Raw genomic sequence first — 16304 nt, 5'->3', positions numbered from 1 at the left:
TCTGACAACTTTCATTTATTCAAAACTGCACCCGCAGCCGAGCGTTGGGACCCGTTATGCGGTGCTCTTGTTTAAATGCAAATGCCGGTGTGTTTTAATTACCAGTAGTCTCATAAACATATACAGCACTGTTGAAAAAATGTTATTTGTGTGTTCAGTGCATCATTACTCCAAATACCGTTGTGATAAACATGTTTAGTTGGTTCTGATTCAAACAATTTTTTTTTAACAAACGATGTACATACACAAGGCCTATTAATATAAATGTTGGAAAGCCTTTACCCGATTTTTATTTAGTTAAACATCCAATGACTGCTACATATTTATTCAATAACACTCGCACATTCTTTACAGTAAACATAACAGGAAAGGCATATAATAAAATCTCTTTAACAAAGTCCAATGAAATCGTATTGCGTTCTGTGCTTGAATCCTTAAAACTCCACACCTAATTGCTTTACACAAAATTCACAACTTCTTATATTGACAAGTGATTCCCTATAATGTTTGCAAAGCTGTTAAATTAAAGAACATACAAATAAGAATACTAACAAGATGTGTTTGTGAAACACAATTTCCCCCTATATGACGTTTGACCTTGAAGGATGACCTTGACCTTGACCCTTCACCACTCAAAATGTGCAGCTCCATGAGATTCACATGCATTTCAAATATAAAATTGCTAGCTTCAATATTGCAGAAGTGACATTACATGAGCAATTTTGACCCATATATTTGACCTTGAAGGATGACCTTGACCTTGACCTTTCACCACTCAAAATGTGCAGCTCCATGAGATACACGTGCATGCCAAATATCAAGATGCTATCTTCAATATTGCAAAAGTATTCATAAAATAAGCGATTTGGGCCACATGTATTTGACCTCTGACCTTAAAGGATGACCTTGACCTTGACCTTTCACCACTCAAAATGTGCAGCTCCATGAGATACACATGCATGCCAAATATCAATTTGCTATCTTCAATATTGCAAAAGTACTCATAAAATGAGAGATTTTGGCCACATATATTTGACCTCTGACCTTGAAGGATGATCTTGACCTTTCACCACTCAAAATGTGCAGCTCCATGAAATACACATGCATGCCAAATATCAAGTTGCTATCTTGAATATTGAAATACTGCAAAAGTGTACATTAAATGAGCGATTTTGACCCATATATTTGACCTTGAAGGATGACCTTGACCTTTCACCACTCAAAATGTGCAGCTCCATGAGATACATATGCATGCCAAATATCAAGTTGCTATCTTCAATATTGCAAAAGTTATTGCAAATGTTAAAATTGGCGCAAACCAACCAACAGACCAACCAACAGACAGGGCAAAAACAATATGTTTGATTATTTCTTATAATTTTTATGATTCAAACTTAAACTCCACACCACAAAACACTCCTATTAAATAATCACACTTTATTTTGGTTTTCCAATATAAAATTGCAAACCCACAATTTTCAAGTTTTGGGAATTTTGTTATTTATTTTGAAGCATAAAATGAATTGGTATTATAACAAACGGGTTATGTTGAAATCTGTGCACATAGTATGAGTAATTCGGTTCTATTTCATTTCAACTATGTTATATAATTAACATTAACAATATGTACATGTATATACACAAACATGCATTATGTTTATACAAATCATTGCTTAAACCTTTAAAAAAAATCCAATTTATTTATTGTGAACTTAACTCTAAAAATACTTATCGTTTTTTGTTGTAAAATGTTGACATATAAGCCATAAAGGTGTAAAACCATAAAACAATTTGTAAATTTACCATTTCATTTCATCAAGTATTCAAAATCAAGTTTGTAAACAGTAAGTATTTTTTCTTAGGAGGAACAAAAACAACTGATACACATAAAACACTTTCCAAACAATTCATTCTTAACTTATAAAAAAGTGTCATTTGCACATCTTATAACTCTGTAAATGTGTTCTAGCACTGATTTAGTCTCTCAAAAAGAAAAGTTTAATATGAAATCAAAAACAATCAAAATGTAACAAACTTGTACACTTACATATTTGACAAAAGATTAATCAAATGTCAAATCATAAAACTAAAAAATATCACCACAAACCTAAATCACATACTTAATATTTACATGATTTACAGCATTAACACTATGTACAGTATATACAATATCTCCAAATATACATTATGGAGAAAATGCTATTTTATTAGCTCATCTATTTAAAAAAAAGAGCTATTGTCATCACCTGAGCGTCCGTGTCCTGTTAAGTTTTGTGTTTAGGTTCTTTTTTCTTATAAAGTATCAAAGCTATTGCATTAAAACTTGGTACAGTTACTTACTATCATGAGGGGACTGGGCAGGCAAAGTTATGTAACTCTGACTAGCACTTTGACAGAATTATGTTCCCTTTGTATACCTAGAAAATTAGAAATTTGGTTAAGTTTTGTGTTTTGGTCAACTTTACTCTTAAAGTATTATAGCTATTGCTTTCAGACTTAGAACACTAGCCTACTATCATAAGGGGACTGTACAGGACAAGTTGCATAACTCTGGTTGGCATTTCATCAGAATTATGGCCCTTTTTCTGACTTCTTAACTTTGAATATTTGGTTTAATTTTGTATGTAGATCCACTTTACTTCTAAAGTATCAAGGCTATTTCTTTCAAACTTCAAATACGTTCATACTATCATGAGGTTTCTGTACCTGGCAAGTTGAATTTGATCTTGACCTTAGAATGACCTTAACTCTCAAGGTAAAATTATAAAATTTTGCTAAAATTGCCATAACTTCTTTATTTATGATCAGATTTGATTCATACTTTGACAAAACAACCCCTTCCTTACATACCACAATAGACTCCACCGAAACCAGTCCTCACGACCTACCAGAATCCCCACCCCCCCCCCCCCCCCCCCGATTTTTTTTCTTCCATTTTTTTTCTTATTTTTGAATGATCATCTAATGAATGACCACACCCCCACACTATACCCCCCTCTCAACCCCCCAGACACGGACCCCCCTTAAATTTTTTTAAACATGCTTAAAAAAACAAATATTTATTTGTATTATTTTATTTTTGAAAGACCGTCCAACCATCCCGCCTAAGAATCGCCCCCCCCAAAATGAAAATTTCTTTTTCTTTTTTTTTCTTTCTTTTTTTCAAAAATAATGTAATAATTGACCACACACCCACACTATACACCCCTCTCCACTCCCACCCCTTTCCCTGTTTAATTGAAGTATTGAGATAGGTCCCTTCACATTTAAAAAGAACAAGAGATGTGTTTGTCAGAAACACAATGCTCCCTATTGCGCCGCTTTGAAGCAATATATTTGACCATTGACCTTGAAGGATGACCTTGACCTTTCACCATTCAAAATGTGCAGCTCCACGAGAAGTAAGTAAGAGATTGAATGGAGAAATGAACTTATTTTGTTTTAATTTTTGACCTTTGACCTTGAAGGACGACCTTGACCTTTCACCACTCAAAATGTGCAGCTCCACGAGATACACATGAATGCCAAATATGAAGTTGCTGTGTTCAATATTAAAAAAGTTATGATAAAACTTTTAGTGAAGGTTAAAGTTTTAGAAAAGAAAAATACAATCATATTTGACCTTTGACCTTGAAGGATGACCTTGACTTTTCACCACTCAAAAATGAGCAGCTCTATGAGATACATTGAGATTGAATAGAGAAATGAAAATATTTTTTTCATTTTTTTACCTTTGACCTTGAAGGATGACCTTAACATTGACCTTTCACCACTTAAAATGTGCAGCTCCACGAGATACACATGCATGCCAAATATGAAGTTGCTGTGTTCAATATTAAAAAGTTTATGATAAAACTATAACGAAGGTTAAAAGTTTTAGGAAAGAAAAATACAATGATATCTGACCTTTGACCTTGAAGGATGACCTTGACCTTGACTTTTCACCACTCAAAATGAGCAGCTCCATGAGATACACATGCATGGTAAATAACCAGTTGCTATGTTCAATATTGCAAAAGTGATCAAACTTTAACCAATGTTAAAGTTTTGGGACAGAATGACAGACAGACAGACAGACAGACAGGACAAAAACAATACACCCCCGATCTATCGATCCGGGGGCATAAAAATAGATGAGCCGTCTGCACCCGCTAGGCGGTGCTCTTGTTTGTTGTGTGATTGTTAGTATATGTTGTCAACTCTAATAGATAACATACACTGCTAGGTATGATGTACTACCGTTGAAACAATTATACAAAAACATCACATAATTCAAGAAATTAATATTGGCCTTTTTGTAAAAATTATTTTGGCAGTTTGTATCTCGCGTTACCATACGTGACGATATTATTTATGAAAACACGCCGTTCTTTTTGTTTTAATTAAAAAAACAATCGCTAAAAGTACTAGACTAAGTTTGTTTTAGCACTACATTCGTCTCTTAAAAAAAAAAAAGTAAATATGCAAACAAAAAACGAACACACTGTATTACACATAAACACTTAGTTATTCGAAAAAGGAATAATTAAATGTCCAAATTGTAAAACCAAAAACATATCACCACATACGCATCTCGCATACTACATACTTACAGTATTTATAATACATACAGTATTTACGTATCTCCAAATATACATTACGGAAAAATGTTATATTTTGTGCTTGTTTTGTATTTTATTTTGTCGGCTTTAATTAATAGTTAACATACACTGCTCGGTCTGATATACTAAATTTTGAATCATTATACAAAAATAAAACATTATTCAAGAAATAAATATATCAATTGTAGTTAAAATTATGATGACATTTTGTATCTCGAGCTACCATACTTGATGATATTATTTATGAAAACACACCGATGGTATTTGTTGAGTGTTAAAAACAATCGCTAATCGCACGGTTATCTGTACACATACATTTTAGAAAACCAAAATAATTTTGCTGAATAAATATAATAAATATTAATAAGAAGTAAATCACTGGACCTGATTTGAAAAAAATTGTTGTGGACCACTATAAGATGTTAATACTAAATATTAATGCTGAGTGCATTGGTGTCTCAGACAAGATTGTCGTTTTCCTTATTGTATCTTTGTAGAATTATGTATAAAAGACGTCCAGAAGGCCAAAAGCCTTAGTATTCAAAGTGAGAGCACAGTGTTTACACAGTAAATAGTTTATGATTATCGAACGCTATAATACGTTGCATTAAAACAAGACATACATGTAATAGTAAATACTGGATCATCATACTGCACATATCATAACGAAGATACAATTTGACAAATTACTATCGAAAGACAAAGTATATCTAAGCATTAATGTGTATAATTACAGTTAATAAAATGAATATAATAAGGTATAACATGTAGTAAAACTATTTTATCTTTTATAGGTCTACAGATAAAAAATTGTAATATGATAAAAATACTATGTACAACTCGAATGTAACACAATTGATTTCTTTGAGACACATGTTTATGATATTGGTATACATAACAATATACACATGCATGAACGTAATTCAATTTAACTTGAAAGCAGTGTAATGTTTTTTTAGCTCACCTGTCACGAATGACATGGTGAGCTTATGTTACCGTGTGATGTCAGGCGTCCGTTGTGTGTACGTGCGTGTGTGTGTGCGTGTGTCCGTCAACAATTTGTTTGTGTAGACAGTAGAGGTCACAGTTTTCATCCAATCTCTATGAACGACTAATGGGGTTGTTTACCCTCGGGACTTTGGTTAGAAACAATTGCCCGAGCACACTGCTTTACATAAAACTCTGCGTTAAAAAGCCGAAAACGGCCATAATATGGTCAGCCCGATTTTACTGGGCTGTACTATTTATAATATAAGATACTTAGCAGTGTGGATGCGGTGCTTTGATAAAAATCTAGTAGTTTAAAAATAGCTTTACTTATAATTAGATAAGATGCGATATAAACGCAATACTCAATATAAACTGCATATTGACTGAGCCTAACGCTGTTAAAAAGCAGGGGTTTCTATTGGTTGAAAGGCTTATATAACGATGGCGCTGATTGGCCGAAATTTCTTATTAAAAATTACAAGTAGGTCAATCGGTTTCAAAATAGAATAATTTCCCAGCGGACGACCTTGACATTGAGTGCACTTTACAGTTTGTTAACAATAAGAATTTCTGTGCAGGAAATATATGAAATGAAAGAAAAAGGATAATTACATCCAAAAGAACTTGAAATTTAATGGAATACATGAATTGTTTTATAGTAATAAATTACTATGTTGATGTTTTATTGTTATTCTTCTTCTCCTTATTATTATTATTAATATGATATTGTTATTGGATGTTTTAAAAGGAAAGAGAAAGAGAGAGAATAGCCCAATTTTTATAAGTAAAGATGGTAAAAACACATACTGTTGTATGTGGCATCATCATTACTAGACCCACTGTTCAGTATATACTGCAATGGGTTTGTTGGAGTCTTTAGACTTTGTGATCTGTGTTTTAAATGTTAAAATCAATATAGAATTACTTTAATTTGATTTTTCTATGAAAGAAAACAAATACACGGAAGTGTAATATGTTGGAAATAAGCAAAAATTATTAATATTTTAGCATTTTACAGATCACAAAGTGGTTTAACATTGCCACTATGTATTAAATCTTTGGATAGATGGGAATTTGCTGTTAGAGTTATATGTTATACAAAGAACTCTTAGCGATGGGAAGATATAAAGATTTATAAACATTAATTAATAGGGAAGGAAGAGCCCGATATATTAGCTCTAATAAGAAAAGGGGGATTTGCATGTAAACATGCAATTATATAGAAATATAACAAAAAATTGTATTTGGTAATTGTAATTTAGTTTTAAATTATATTTTGTATTGTAATGGGTATGTATTCGTAAATGTGGCACAATGTTGAACACTTGCAGACAGGGAATATAGCTGTAATGCTCCAACATAAGACCCTGTCTGTATGGAACCTAAGGAGTATTGGGCTATGAAGAAGAAACGTCTTCCCAGAGTGGCGTTTAGATAATATTTAAAAGGAAGTCAATAGTAATATTTGTATAATACAGTTAGTTACTTACTTGTCGCCAAACAAACGGTTACCTTTATAGGGCCACGTAAGAATTATAAGGTAAAACAATGTATTTTACAGTTAAAAATTAAACAAAACAAAGATGTTTATATAAAAGTAAATTATGTACATTATGTACAAAGCTGCAAGCATTTATTAATAGGTAAAATACATGATGCCACCCTGGGGAGTTTAAAGAAGGAGAGTTTGGAACTGTAGGCTGGTGTGGGTGGGGCGAGCCAGCAGGGGTAGTACTACTGGGAAGGGTAAAAGGGAGGTAATTGTGGAGGTGAAGTTTTATGATGGTTGTGTCCCCTAGACCAGAGGGAGTGCACAGTAAATGGAAATTACAAATGGAGAATGATGGATAAAAATTAAAGACAATATGATGTTGTTATACTGAAATAATCCAGTAAAATGGAATTGGTTAAAGAGATACCAAGTCATACTAAGATGCAGGACAAAACCCACAAGATGCCTTAATCTAACCTATAATACTAAATATATAGGGGATGAAACAGAGTAAAAATGGTACAAAAGTAGCTAATTTGCTATATAAACAAAGTAACAATTTTTATTTAAAACAAACAAACAATAAAGTACAAGTGTTTATTATTTTCTATAACACTTATTATAGCAATTTTAAAAATAATTAAAGTACCAAAGAGTTGGTAATGCCCTTTAAAGGGCTAAAATGGGTTTTGCAAGGTGTATGACCCTGCACCGTGCACTCCTGTCTGACATGGCTCTTCGAGTTTGAAGGAGAAGGGGGGTGTCAGAGGGGAAGGGAGGGGGTGCAGTGCAGCCAACATACCCGGGTTACTGGACAGCCTCGTCCTTTCTTTTAAATAAAAACTGCTATAAAATATGAGTATATTAAGAAAATGAAGAATGTAAATGGTTGACTAACGTCATTCTCTTATAAAAAATGTTTTAAAATAAGGAATACCAGGTCAACGCCATTGGCCTGATTTAGAAAGGGCAAGGTGGAACAATAATCCCGTTAAAAACAAAAACAAAGTTGTGTCGAAATGACACAAATCCAACACAGTTGCAATGACTGCGTCAGATTTGTGTAAAATTACACGGTTAAAACAAATCAGTCACATGACTGAATAATTGGGTGGGTGTTGGCTGCTCTCCATCCCCCAATGACCTAGATCTTGTCAGTTATCTGACAGTCTAGAAGGTATTTGGCGAGGGCAGAGAGAAGACCGGGCCCCTAGCTGCTCCCTTGGGGTCTAGCACGTTGGAAAGGTTTAACACTAGTCCATGGGAGTGCAATGCAGCTTCGAGGTGGTCCCTCTGCGCCTTATGGTTTTGGCAGTGCAGCAGCATGTGAGGCGCAGTGAGGGGTTCCTGGCACCTAGGACATGCAGGGTCTACACCGAGGATATACTTTCCCGCCCCACCGCGCCATCCTCAGGTGCGTGATGGCTCTGTCAAGCACAATGCTTGCTGAGTATCTGTCAGGCGGCCCGAGGGTTTTCATGGGTCTGATAAAAGTATGTCGAGAGAAAGCCAAATTGTGAGTCCGGAGATTCCACTGACCCACAACAAATTTCTTTGCCAGGGAGTAGATCTCAGTAGGCGCCAGGGGTTCCCCAGCATCTACGGCCCCCCTCAAGAGGCCCTCCTTGGCCCCCTTGTCAGCCTGTTCATTCCCACTGATATTGACATGTGATGGACACCATACTAATGTGACCTTTAAAGATTTATCTAGGCACTGTTGATGAAGTTCCAAAATGCTAGTTAAAATATCAGGCCTAGATCTGCTATTTCTGTTTTTTAAAGACTCAAGAGATGACATTGAGTCTGATAAAATAGCAGTTTTAGTAGGTTTATTGACCAATATCCAGCACAAAGTGTATTTAATTGACAAAAGTTCTGCTGAGAAAATAGAGAGATTGTTGCTGAGCCTGTGCGTTTTGGTAATATTTTTTGAAGGAATTACAAAAGAGTTGGCTACCAAACCAGAGTTAGGGCATTTGGAGCCTTCTGTATAGATTTTTAGATGCTCAGCATACTTATTATCTATGAGTGAGAGAGCTTCTGACTTGATGAGTTGTGGCAAGTCAGTTTTCGTTATTTTATTAGAGAGTGATAGTTCATCATCAATGGGTCCAAGCGTCCGGGGGGGGGGGGGGGGGGGGGGGGGGGGGGGGGGGGGGGTCTTGGAGGGCCTCAGGTCTGCTACAGGTACCTTGTCGAGGCCGGCATCTTCAACAAGGGTCCTAATACTCGCACCAAATGGTAGGGCGACATGCTTACGCTTAAGTATTTTCCCCTTGATGAAGGTGCCAGTCCCGACATGTTTGTTTACAGGGTTTGAGCCATGCCGAGACTTAGCCCTGGCCCAGAAGTTAAGGGACTGCTGTTTACGGCGCAAGTCAAGGGGTAGCATACCGGCCTCCTCTTCAAGCAGTGCACCCGGTGTACAGTTTAGGGCCCTCAGAGCTATACTAAAGGCCTTAAGTTGAATGGCATCAACCATTTTTAGGGCGTTTGGCTTTGCACATGCATAGATCTGGGCACCATAATCTAGCTTTGGACATGTAAGGGACTTATAGAGAGTTAAGAGGCTATTTTTATCTGATCCGAAACCTGTGCCTCTTAACATTCTCATTAAGTTTAGGTCCCTTTCGCACCTTTCTGCTAAATATTTGAAGTGGTGATTAAGGGTTAACTGTTTATCTAGGTACATACCTAGAAATGTCACCCCTTTTTCAAAAATAATTTTGGTGCCACCTAAATTTAAGTCCAAAGAGTGCTGAATTTGGTCGCCAAATAATACTCCTACTGTTTTGGTTGGATAAATTTTGAATCCCCATTCAATAGACCATTTCCATATGGAGTCCAAGCCTGCTTTAGCCCTCTTCTGCAGGCGTAACATGTTAGACCCCTTTAACCAAGTGCCTGAATCGTCGGCAAACTGGGAAATAACCATTCCTGAGTCTTTTACGGCATCAGGTAGGCCATTTACGATGAGGGAGAACAGAGTTAGGGGTATTACGGTCGGTTATGGTTACCTCTGATAACTCCCCATCGACCCTGACCTGAATTTTGCGACCCTCTAGGAAAGCTCTGAGGTAGTGAAAACAGTATCCAGTGATTCCATAATCAGCTCGCTTTTTTAATATGCCAAAGGTCAATGTTAAATCAAAGGCGGCCTGAAGGTCCAAAAAAATTGCTAGTACTGATTGCCCTTGATTTTTTGCAGAAAGAATATCATGTTGTAGTCTAGCTAGCTGATCAAGAGTGGAACGCCCCTTCCTAAAGCCAGACTGGAAAGGGTTTAGTATGTTTTTAGATTCCAATAAGTGTTCTAATCTATTTTTGACCATTATTTCTAGTAATTTGCCTGCGTGAGATGTTAAACTTATTGGACGATATGAGTTTGGATCTTTTTTGTTCTTTATCGGGTTTAGGAATTGAAATCACTGTGGCCTGCTTCCACTCGGGTGGTACTGTGCCTGTCCTATACACCTGATTGAATAGGTTAAGCCATATTTTAAGAGTTATGGTTGGCATATTTTTGAACATTAAATATGCTATTGTGTCAGGCCCCGTGGCAGTATTGCTCCTGGTGTTAATGGCGCTTAATAATTCAGTTAAAGTAAAAGGTAAATTAAGAGGCGTGCTGTTGTCCCCAGGCTCATTTAAAATGTTTTTGTGCTCAGTCTCAAACCGCTTTTGATAGTTCAAAGTTTCAACGGGAAGGTTTGAGTCACTGGAGACAGATTGGAAATGCTGTACCAAAAATTGAGCCTTTTCCCTTGGGGTGGTGGCAAATTCGCTTTTGTATTTAAGTAACGTTACAGGGGTGAAAGATTTTCCTTTAATTTTGTGAATTTTTTTGCCAAAAATCCCTAGTATTTTTCTTATTAATAATTGCTGAATCACAGAATTCTTTCCAATTTTGAGATTTTGCGTCCAAAATGACCCGCTTTGCTTGATTTTCGAGGGACCTTTAATTAAGAAGATTATGCTCAGCTGGGTTCTTTTTAAGAATTCTTAATGCTTTGTTACGATCCTGTACCGCCTTGGAGCACGCCTCATTTCACCACGGGACCTTATTTCTGGCCTTAACCTTGCCGGAGGAGACCGGTATGCTACATTCCACTATGGACAGTATCTTACTAGTTAAAATGTTGCAAAACTGATTTGAGTCCTGAGAGTGAACATCTGCAAGGGAGAGATCTGAACAGAGGTCCCTAAACTGAGCCCAGTTAGCTTTTTGAAGTAAAAATTTATGCTCCCCTGAGCATTGGGCATCAGTTCCCTGTGCAATAAAGCTGAGCAGGGTAACCTGTTGTGGGAGGTGATTAAATTGTATCATTAACGGTTGCCCATGCAGACGCACTGGCTATCCTGGCATTAACAGCAGTAAGGTCAATGTCGGAGTTTAAACCAGTGAGGTTAAGTCTGGTTGGAGAACCGTCATTGAGCAGTATAAGGTCTTGCTTGTCCAACCATTCCATAACCGCCCGACCTTCTGCACCTGAATTGTTGGAACCCCAAGCAGGGTGATGTGCATTAAAGTCCCCTGTGAATATTACATCATAGGGTCCTTTAATGGTCCTTAATTCCTTAAAGAGACCGTTCAAAGTTTCAAGATCACATCCTCTTGAGTAAATATTGACCAAAATAAGAGGCCGGTTCTTATCAATAACCAATTTAATAGCTAATGCCTCAATAGCCGTGCTACCATCCGGTTTTAATTGGTTGTTCACTCCCAGGTATTCGTAATTAATAGTATTTTTAATATAAATGGCAAGACCACGAGCAATATGATGGTTTAAAATACCAAAATTTTTAACTTCACAGTAAAAGCCAGGAATTTGCTTAACATTGTTATTGGAAAATCTAGTTTCCTGGAGGCATAATATATGTTTATTAGGATTACTGTCAAGGAAATACTTCAACTCAGTATGTTTGTTAGTGGTAAGATCACATTAAAAGAAATGATTTGCAGATAACTGTCCATATTGGAGTGAAATTATCTTGCGTTTAATCTGGTTGAGATTATGGTGTGGTGATTTAACTCCTAATTTATGACCGGCACAGGCCCCTTTGAGTTTCGCAGGGGTCCTGGCCGGCTGGGCAGGTTTCTTGTTAACTAAGGGGGGACAGACGGCCGGTGGGGGCATCTGGGTCTGCTATTTTTGGAGGATCCCCAGCTCCAGAATGGATTTTATTTGTTAGGGATTTGTCAGGGGGGATGACCTTTGTTAGAGATTGTCTGCAATTTTTGAAACGAGAATCTATTCTATTGTAAATATAGGAGATATCACGACACCCAGTCGTGGGCCTATTACGGTCCTTTATTATCTCAGCTATCAGATCCGTCAGCTCGCTGAGATGTATGTTCCTATATGTGTGACCTGTTGCTGGCATATCCTTAATTTTGATAAATGATTCTCCAGTTAAGTCTGCTGGTGTTAACGGCAGGGAGCTCATTGAAGATGTCGACCATTCTGGGACGGTTAGAGGGGAAACTAACTCGGGGCTCCTTCTCTATTTCGCAGACACCAGAGATTGTAAGGTTCTTCAATATACTGGAGTGCACCGACACCAGAGAGTCGTGCCCCGTCACGTCGAACATCGAGTTGTTTGAAAGTGTAGTGCCACTACAAGTAGTGACACTGGCAACATCAGACAATGGGAAGGACGGGGAAGACCCCCTGGTAGCCACAGGAGGGCGCCTCTGTGTAGGTGAATCCCCCTGGATAGGCGATACAGGGGGGGTGTTGTGTATTTCCGGTGTGTGGTTGGAGACCTGTTCCACAGGTATAACCTTGGGGGGGGTCCCTATTTATGGGTTGAGGGGGGGGGTACTCTTACCCGCTAACCCCTCAACTATGGGGCATGTCCTCCCGGTTTGGGGCGAGATAGTACCGGAAGAGGCATGTTTAGGTGAAAACGCGGAACCGGTTGTGATGGTGGTGTTTCGGGCGCCCACGCTGTGGCTCACAGTGTCAGGTGCAAGTAGCCTGCTCTCCGCCTCGGACAAGGTGACCCCATAAAAACTGGCAAAGGTGGCTATATGGATAGCCCTCTTATAGGAGGGGCACCCCTGGTAGGATGCGGAGTGCAGGCCGCCACAGTTGGCACACGAACAAGACTTGTAGGTGCACCTTCTTTGGCAAGTAGGGCATTTACCTCTGCTGGCTATATGTCCAAAGCCCTGGCAATTGAAGCAACGGGCAGGTGTGGCCGGGCAGGGACGAATATCGAGGGCTATGCTGGTGTCCTTGACAAAAATTTTAATTAGGACTGGTATGTTAAGAAAGAGATTTTGACCAGTCTCGGAAAGCCAGGTGGAGCAGGGCGATAAGGTTCAACCCTTTCCAAATTGGTGATAAGAAGATCAGAAACAGGTATCGCAGGGTTGACAGAGAGAGATGTCTGAAGTTCCATCAAGTCCTGGCTTTCCGGGATCACTGCTATGTGACCGTGTACCGACCTCATGTTCGACGGGGATAAGGTCCGAACCGCGACTTTGCCAAGGAAAAAAGTACCCCTAGAAAGAAGGGTGGCAAGCGCTTGAGCGGATTTGAGCTGCAAGAGCACGCAGCCAGACGCCAAGGGCACCGGCCGCTCAACAAGTCCGGGGAGTTCCCTTGCCAAACACGAGGCCAGTTGGAAAATAGAAAGGCGGGACATGATGGGGCCTACACTTCCAGCTGACTGGAGGAGACACTTAAAGTGCATGGTATTGTGGGATAGATGGTGCCTATCCAACCCTAAAAGTGCCTCCCCCAGTAAAGGAGTCAGGTTTTGACTCTGCCCCTTGGATGATTTGTTGTAAGAAGACATTTGAGAGGATTGGAAAAAAGTTTGGTTAAAAAAGAAAGAAATAATAATGATTTAGGTGGTAATGCTTAGTGTAATGTGTCAACCAATACGGAGTGTTATCACAGTAATTTTTAATTAGCACAGTTCAAAGTAAAGCATTAATTGTAAGCACCGCACCGGTAAACAACCCAATAAAGTATATATAAGTAAATAAAGATGGTTAATTAGGTCATTTGGTAATTTTAATTGATATAATGAAAGAGCCAATACCAATACCAAATGATGTCCGAAATACTACAAGTTTTAGAGAATTACGAAAAAAGAAAAAAAGAATTGCACACGTAACAATTATCAAAGCTTTCGTTGTTCATATCTTTATTAATAAAGCAGTCTTACTTGAGCGGCCGAACAAAGAATGCGCATTATTGCGTGCTGTCGCGGACGAGGCCCGTTTCGGGCTGAACGTGTTGTCTTGAATTTGACAAACATGTGAAAACGTTGTGTTGTGTTAATAAGCAGCAATAAAACGTAAAGAAATCTGAAATGGACTCTGTCTACGTTTACATTTGTCGTGCCATTGTGTTCTCCGTCATTTATGTTACAAGCTGTGATTAAATTCATAACAATTATCAAAACATTTATAAGGAAAAGATACTGTCATATAACCTTCATGGGAAATATAATACTGACAATTTATATAATGACGTATAAATGCAAGTTTTACAGTTAAGTTATTAAAAGCGTTTAACTTATACCTAAATCAGCACGGTACCTATGTAATACTATTTCTTACGATAAATTATTTATACCATGTTACAAAACGTTTTTGTTAATAGTAATGTGATATATGTGTGCATGTTTTATCTCTGTCCGTAATTAAAATGTATATACTAAGAGCATAATTCTAAATACATCCTTCACTCTTACACAAACTGACATTCATCTGTTTATGTATTACTCCATATGCACTTTATTTTGACTCTGGAAAAGATATTGACCATCGCCCACTTTCTTCATGCAGTCAATTAGAAGATCATTCTAATTTTGAGAAACGTTTTTCGAAATTTCTTTATAATACACAAATCAAAATAAGGCTGGAATTACAAAAGTGCTTTTTATGTATATATTAACCATATGCCCAAATTGTGTTTGCCAGATTTCTCATCAATTAAATGATTTGAATACAGCTCTGGGTTCGTTTTTCTGCGTAGACAATAATAAACAACGTGATAACTGTCGCGAGGCCAATTTTAACCGTAAAAACATGCTTAACACACTGAGTACAGGACGACAGTACCTGGTAATGCACGAAATATGTAACTTAAGGCTATATAGTTTTATAGACGAAATATAGTTGAGCCATTTTGCTTTAATCCAATCTATACTGACGTGCATCGTTATTGCTAGTTTGACAATTGCTTTCACAGTAGCATGAATACAGCCGAAACCATGACAAACTTATATAATGACCATTTTAGTGGTTATAGTAACATGGGATTGATTTAAAGTCATATTGAAGGATTGTGGTTTCAGAGAGATTTTGCAATTCTCGACTAAGGGAGAAACATGAGATAAGTGTATTTCGTTTTTGAAGAATTTAACAAGTTCTGTTGTAAAAAATACGTTAAAATAAATAATAAACACAACATACAATTCTCACAATGTGTAGAATTACATGTTTTTGGTAATATTAAATATCTGTCAGGTATTTCATAATATGCTTCTTCTGCTAACCATTGAAAGTATGTCAATAGTTCTCACTAAATAACACCTGAATTTGCCCTTAAAATATTTTTTTATGGATAAAGGAGATGTGTACATTAAAAAAACATTTCCTAATGAGTAGGTATAGGTAAATAGTAAATGTAAAACTAAATATAAATTTGCCTTATTACGAACATCGTTCTTATAAAAACTATAATTGACAAATTCGTAGGAAAACATACGTAGCGCTTCCAGCATTCAAGCTTCGAGCAGAGAACATATAATCACATTCTCTAAGTACATTCCCCTTGTTGCGATAAATTATATTTGCATTTGTTTCATATATTTTAATTTGAAATACCTTGGACCAGTTATGATGCATAGGTTTAAACACTAGTGCATATTTGCTATTACTGATTTCTCTAAATATAATGTATAAAAATCCTTTCCCATGGTTGAACCCCCTGTCGAGTACAAAAGTAGGAAGTGCAGGTCTTGGTGGAATTGGTTGGCATCCCCGTCTTCGTGTTTCAACTTCCGAACAAAACGAAAAAAACGGTCCATAGTTTATTATTAAATATGCGTGATACTAACCATTATGTTTGAGATACTTAAATAATACTATGTAAAGCGCACTAAACGAAACATTAATTTAAGTAAACAGGCGAATATAATTGGTTTATTTAACCGCATTCAATATGGTGATATATATTTCGATGAGTTCACAGCTT

The 16304-nt window shown here is 37.2% G+C and overlaps 1 protein-coding gene across 3 annotated transcripts in view; it reads right to left on the bottom strand.

Moving 5' to 3' along the window:
• Window positions 1-3044: 3044 nt before the first annotated feature.
• Window positions 3045-16304, bottom strand: part of LOC127841575 (uncharacterized) — a 46946-nt gene continuing 33686 nt past the window's right edge. For all 3 annotated transcript variants that reach the window (XM_052370498.1, XM_052370497.1, XM_052370496.1), the window contains exon 4: window positions 3045-16107. In XM_052370498.1, coding sequence (XP_052226458.1) covers window positions 8438-10018 — 1581 coding nt within the window. In that variant the 5' untranslated portion in view covers window positions 10019-16107 and the 3' untranslated portion in view covers window positions 3045-8437. The remainder of the gene's footprint in view (window positions 16108-16304) is intronic.

Source organism: Dreissena polymorpha, chromosome 8 (genome assembly GCF_020536995.1).
Source record: "Dreissena polymorpha isolate Duluth1 chromosome 8, UMN_Dpol_1.0, whole genome shotgun sequence".
Classification (NCBI taxonomy): Eukaryota; Metazoa; Mollusca; class Bivalvia; order Myida; family Dreissenidae; genus Dreissena; species Dreissena polymorpha.
This window is presented reverse-complemented; position numbering and strand designations above follow the sequence as displayed.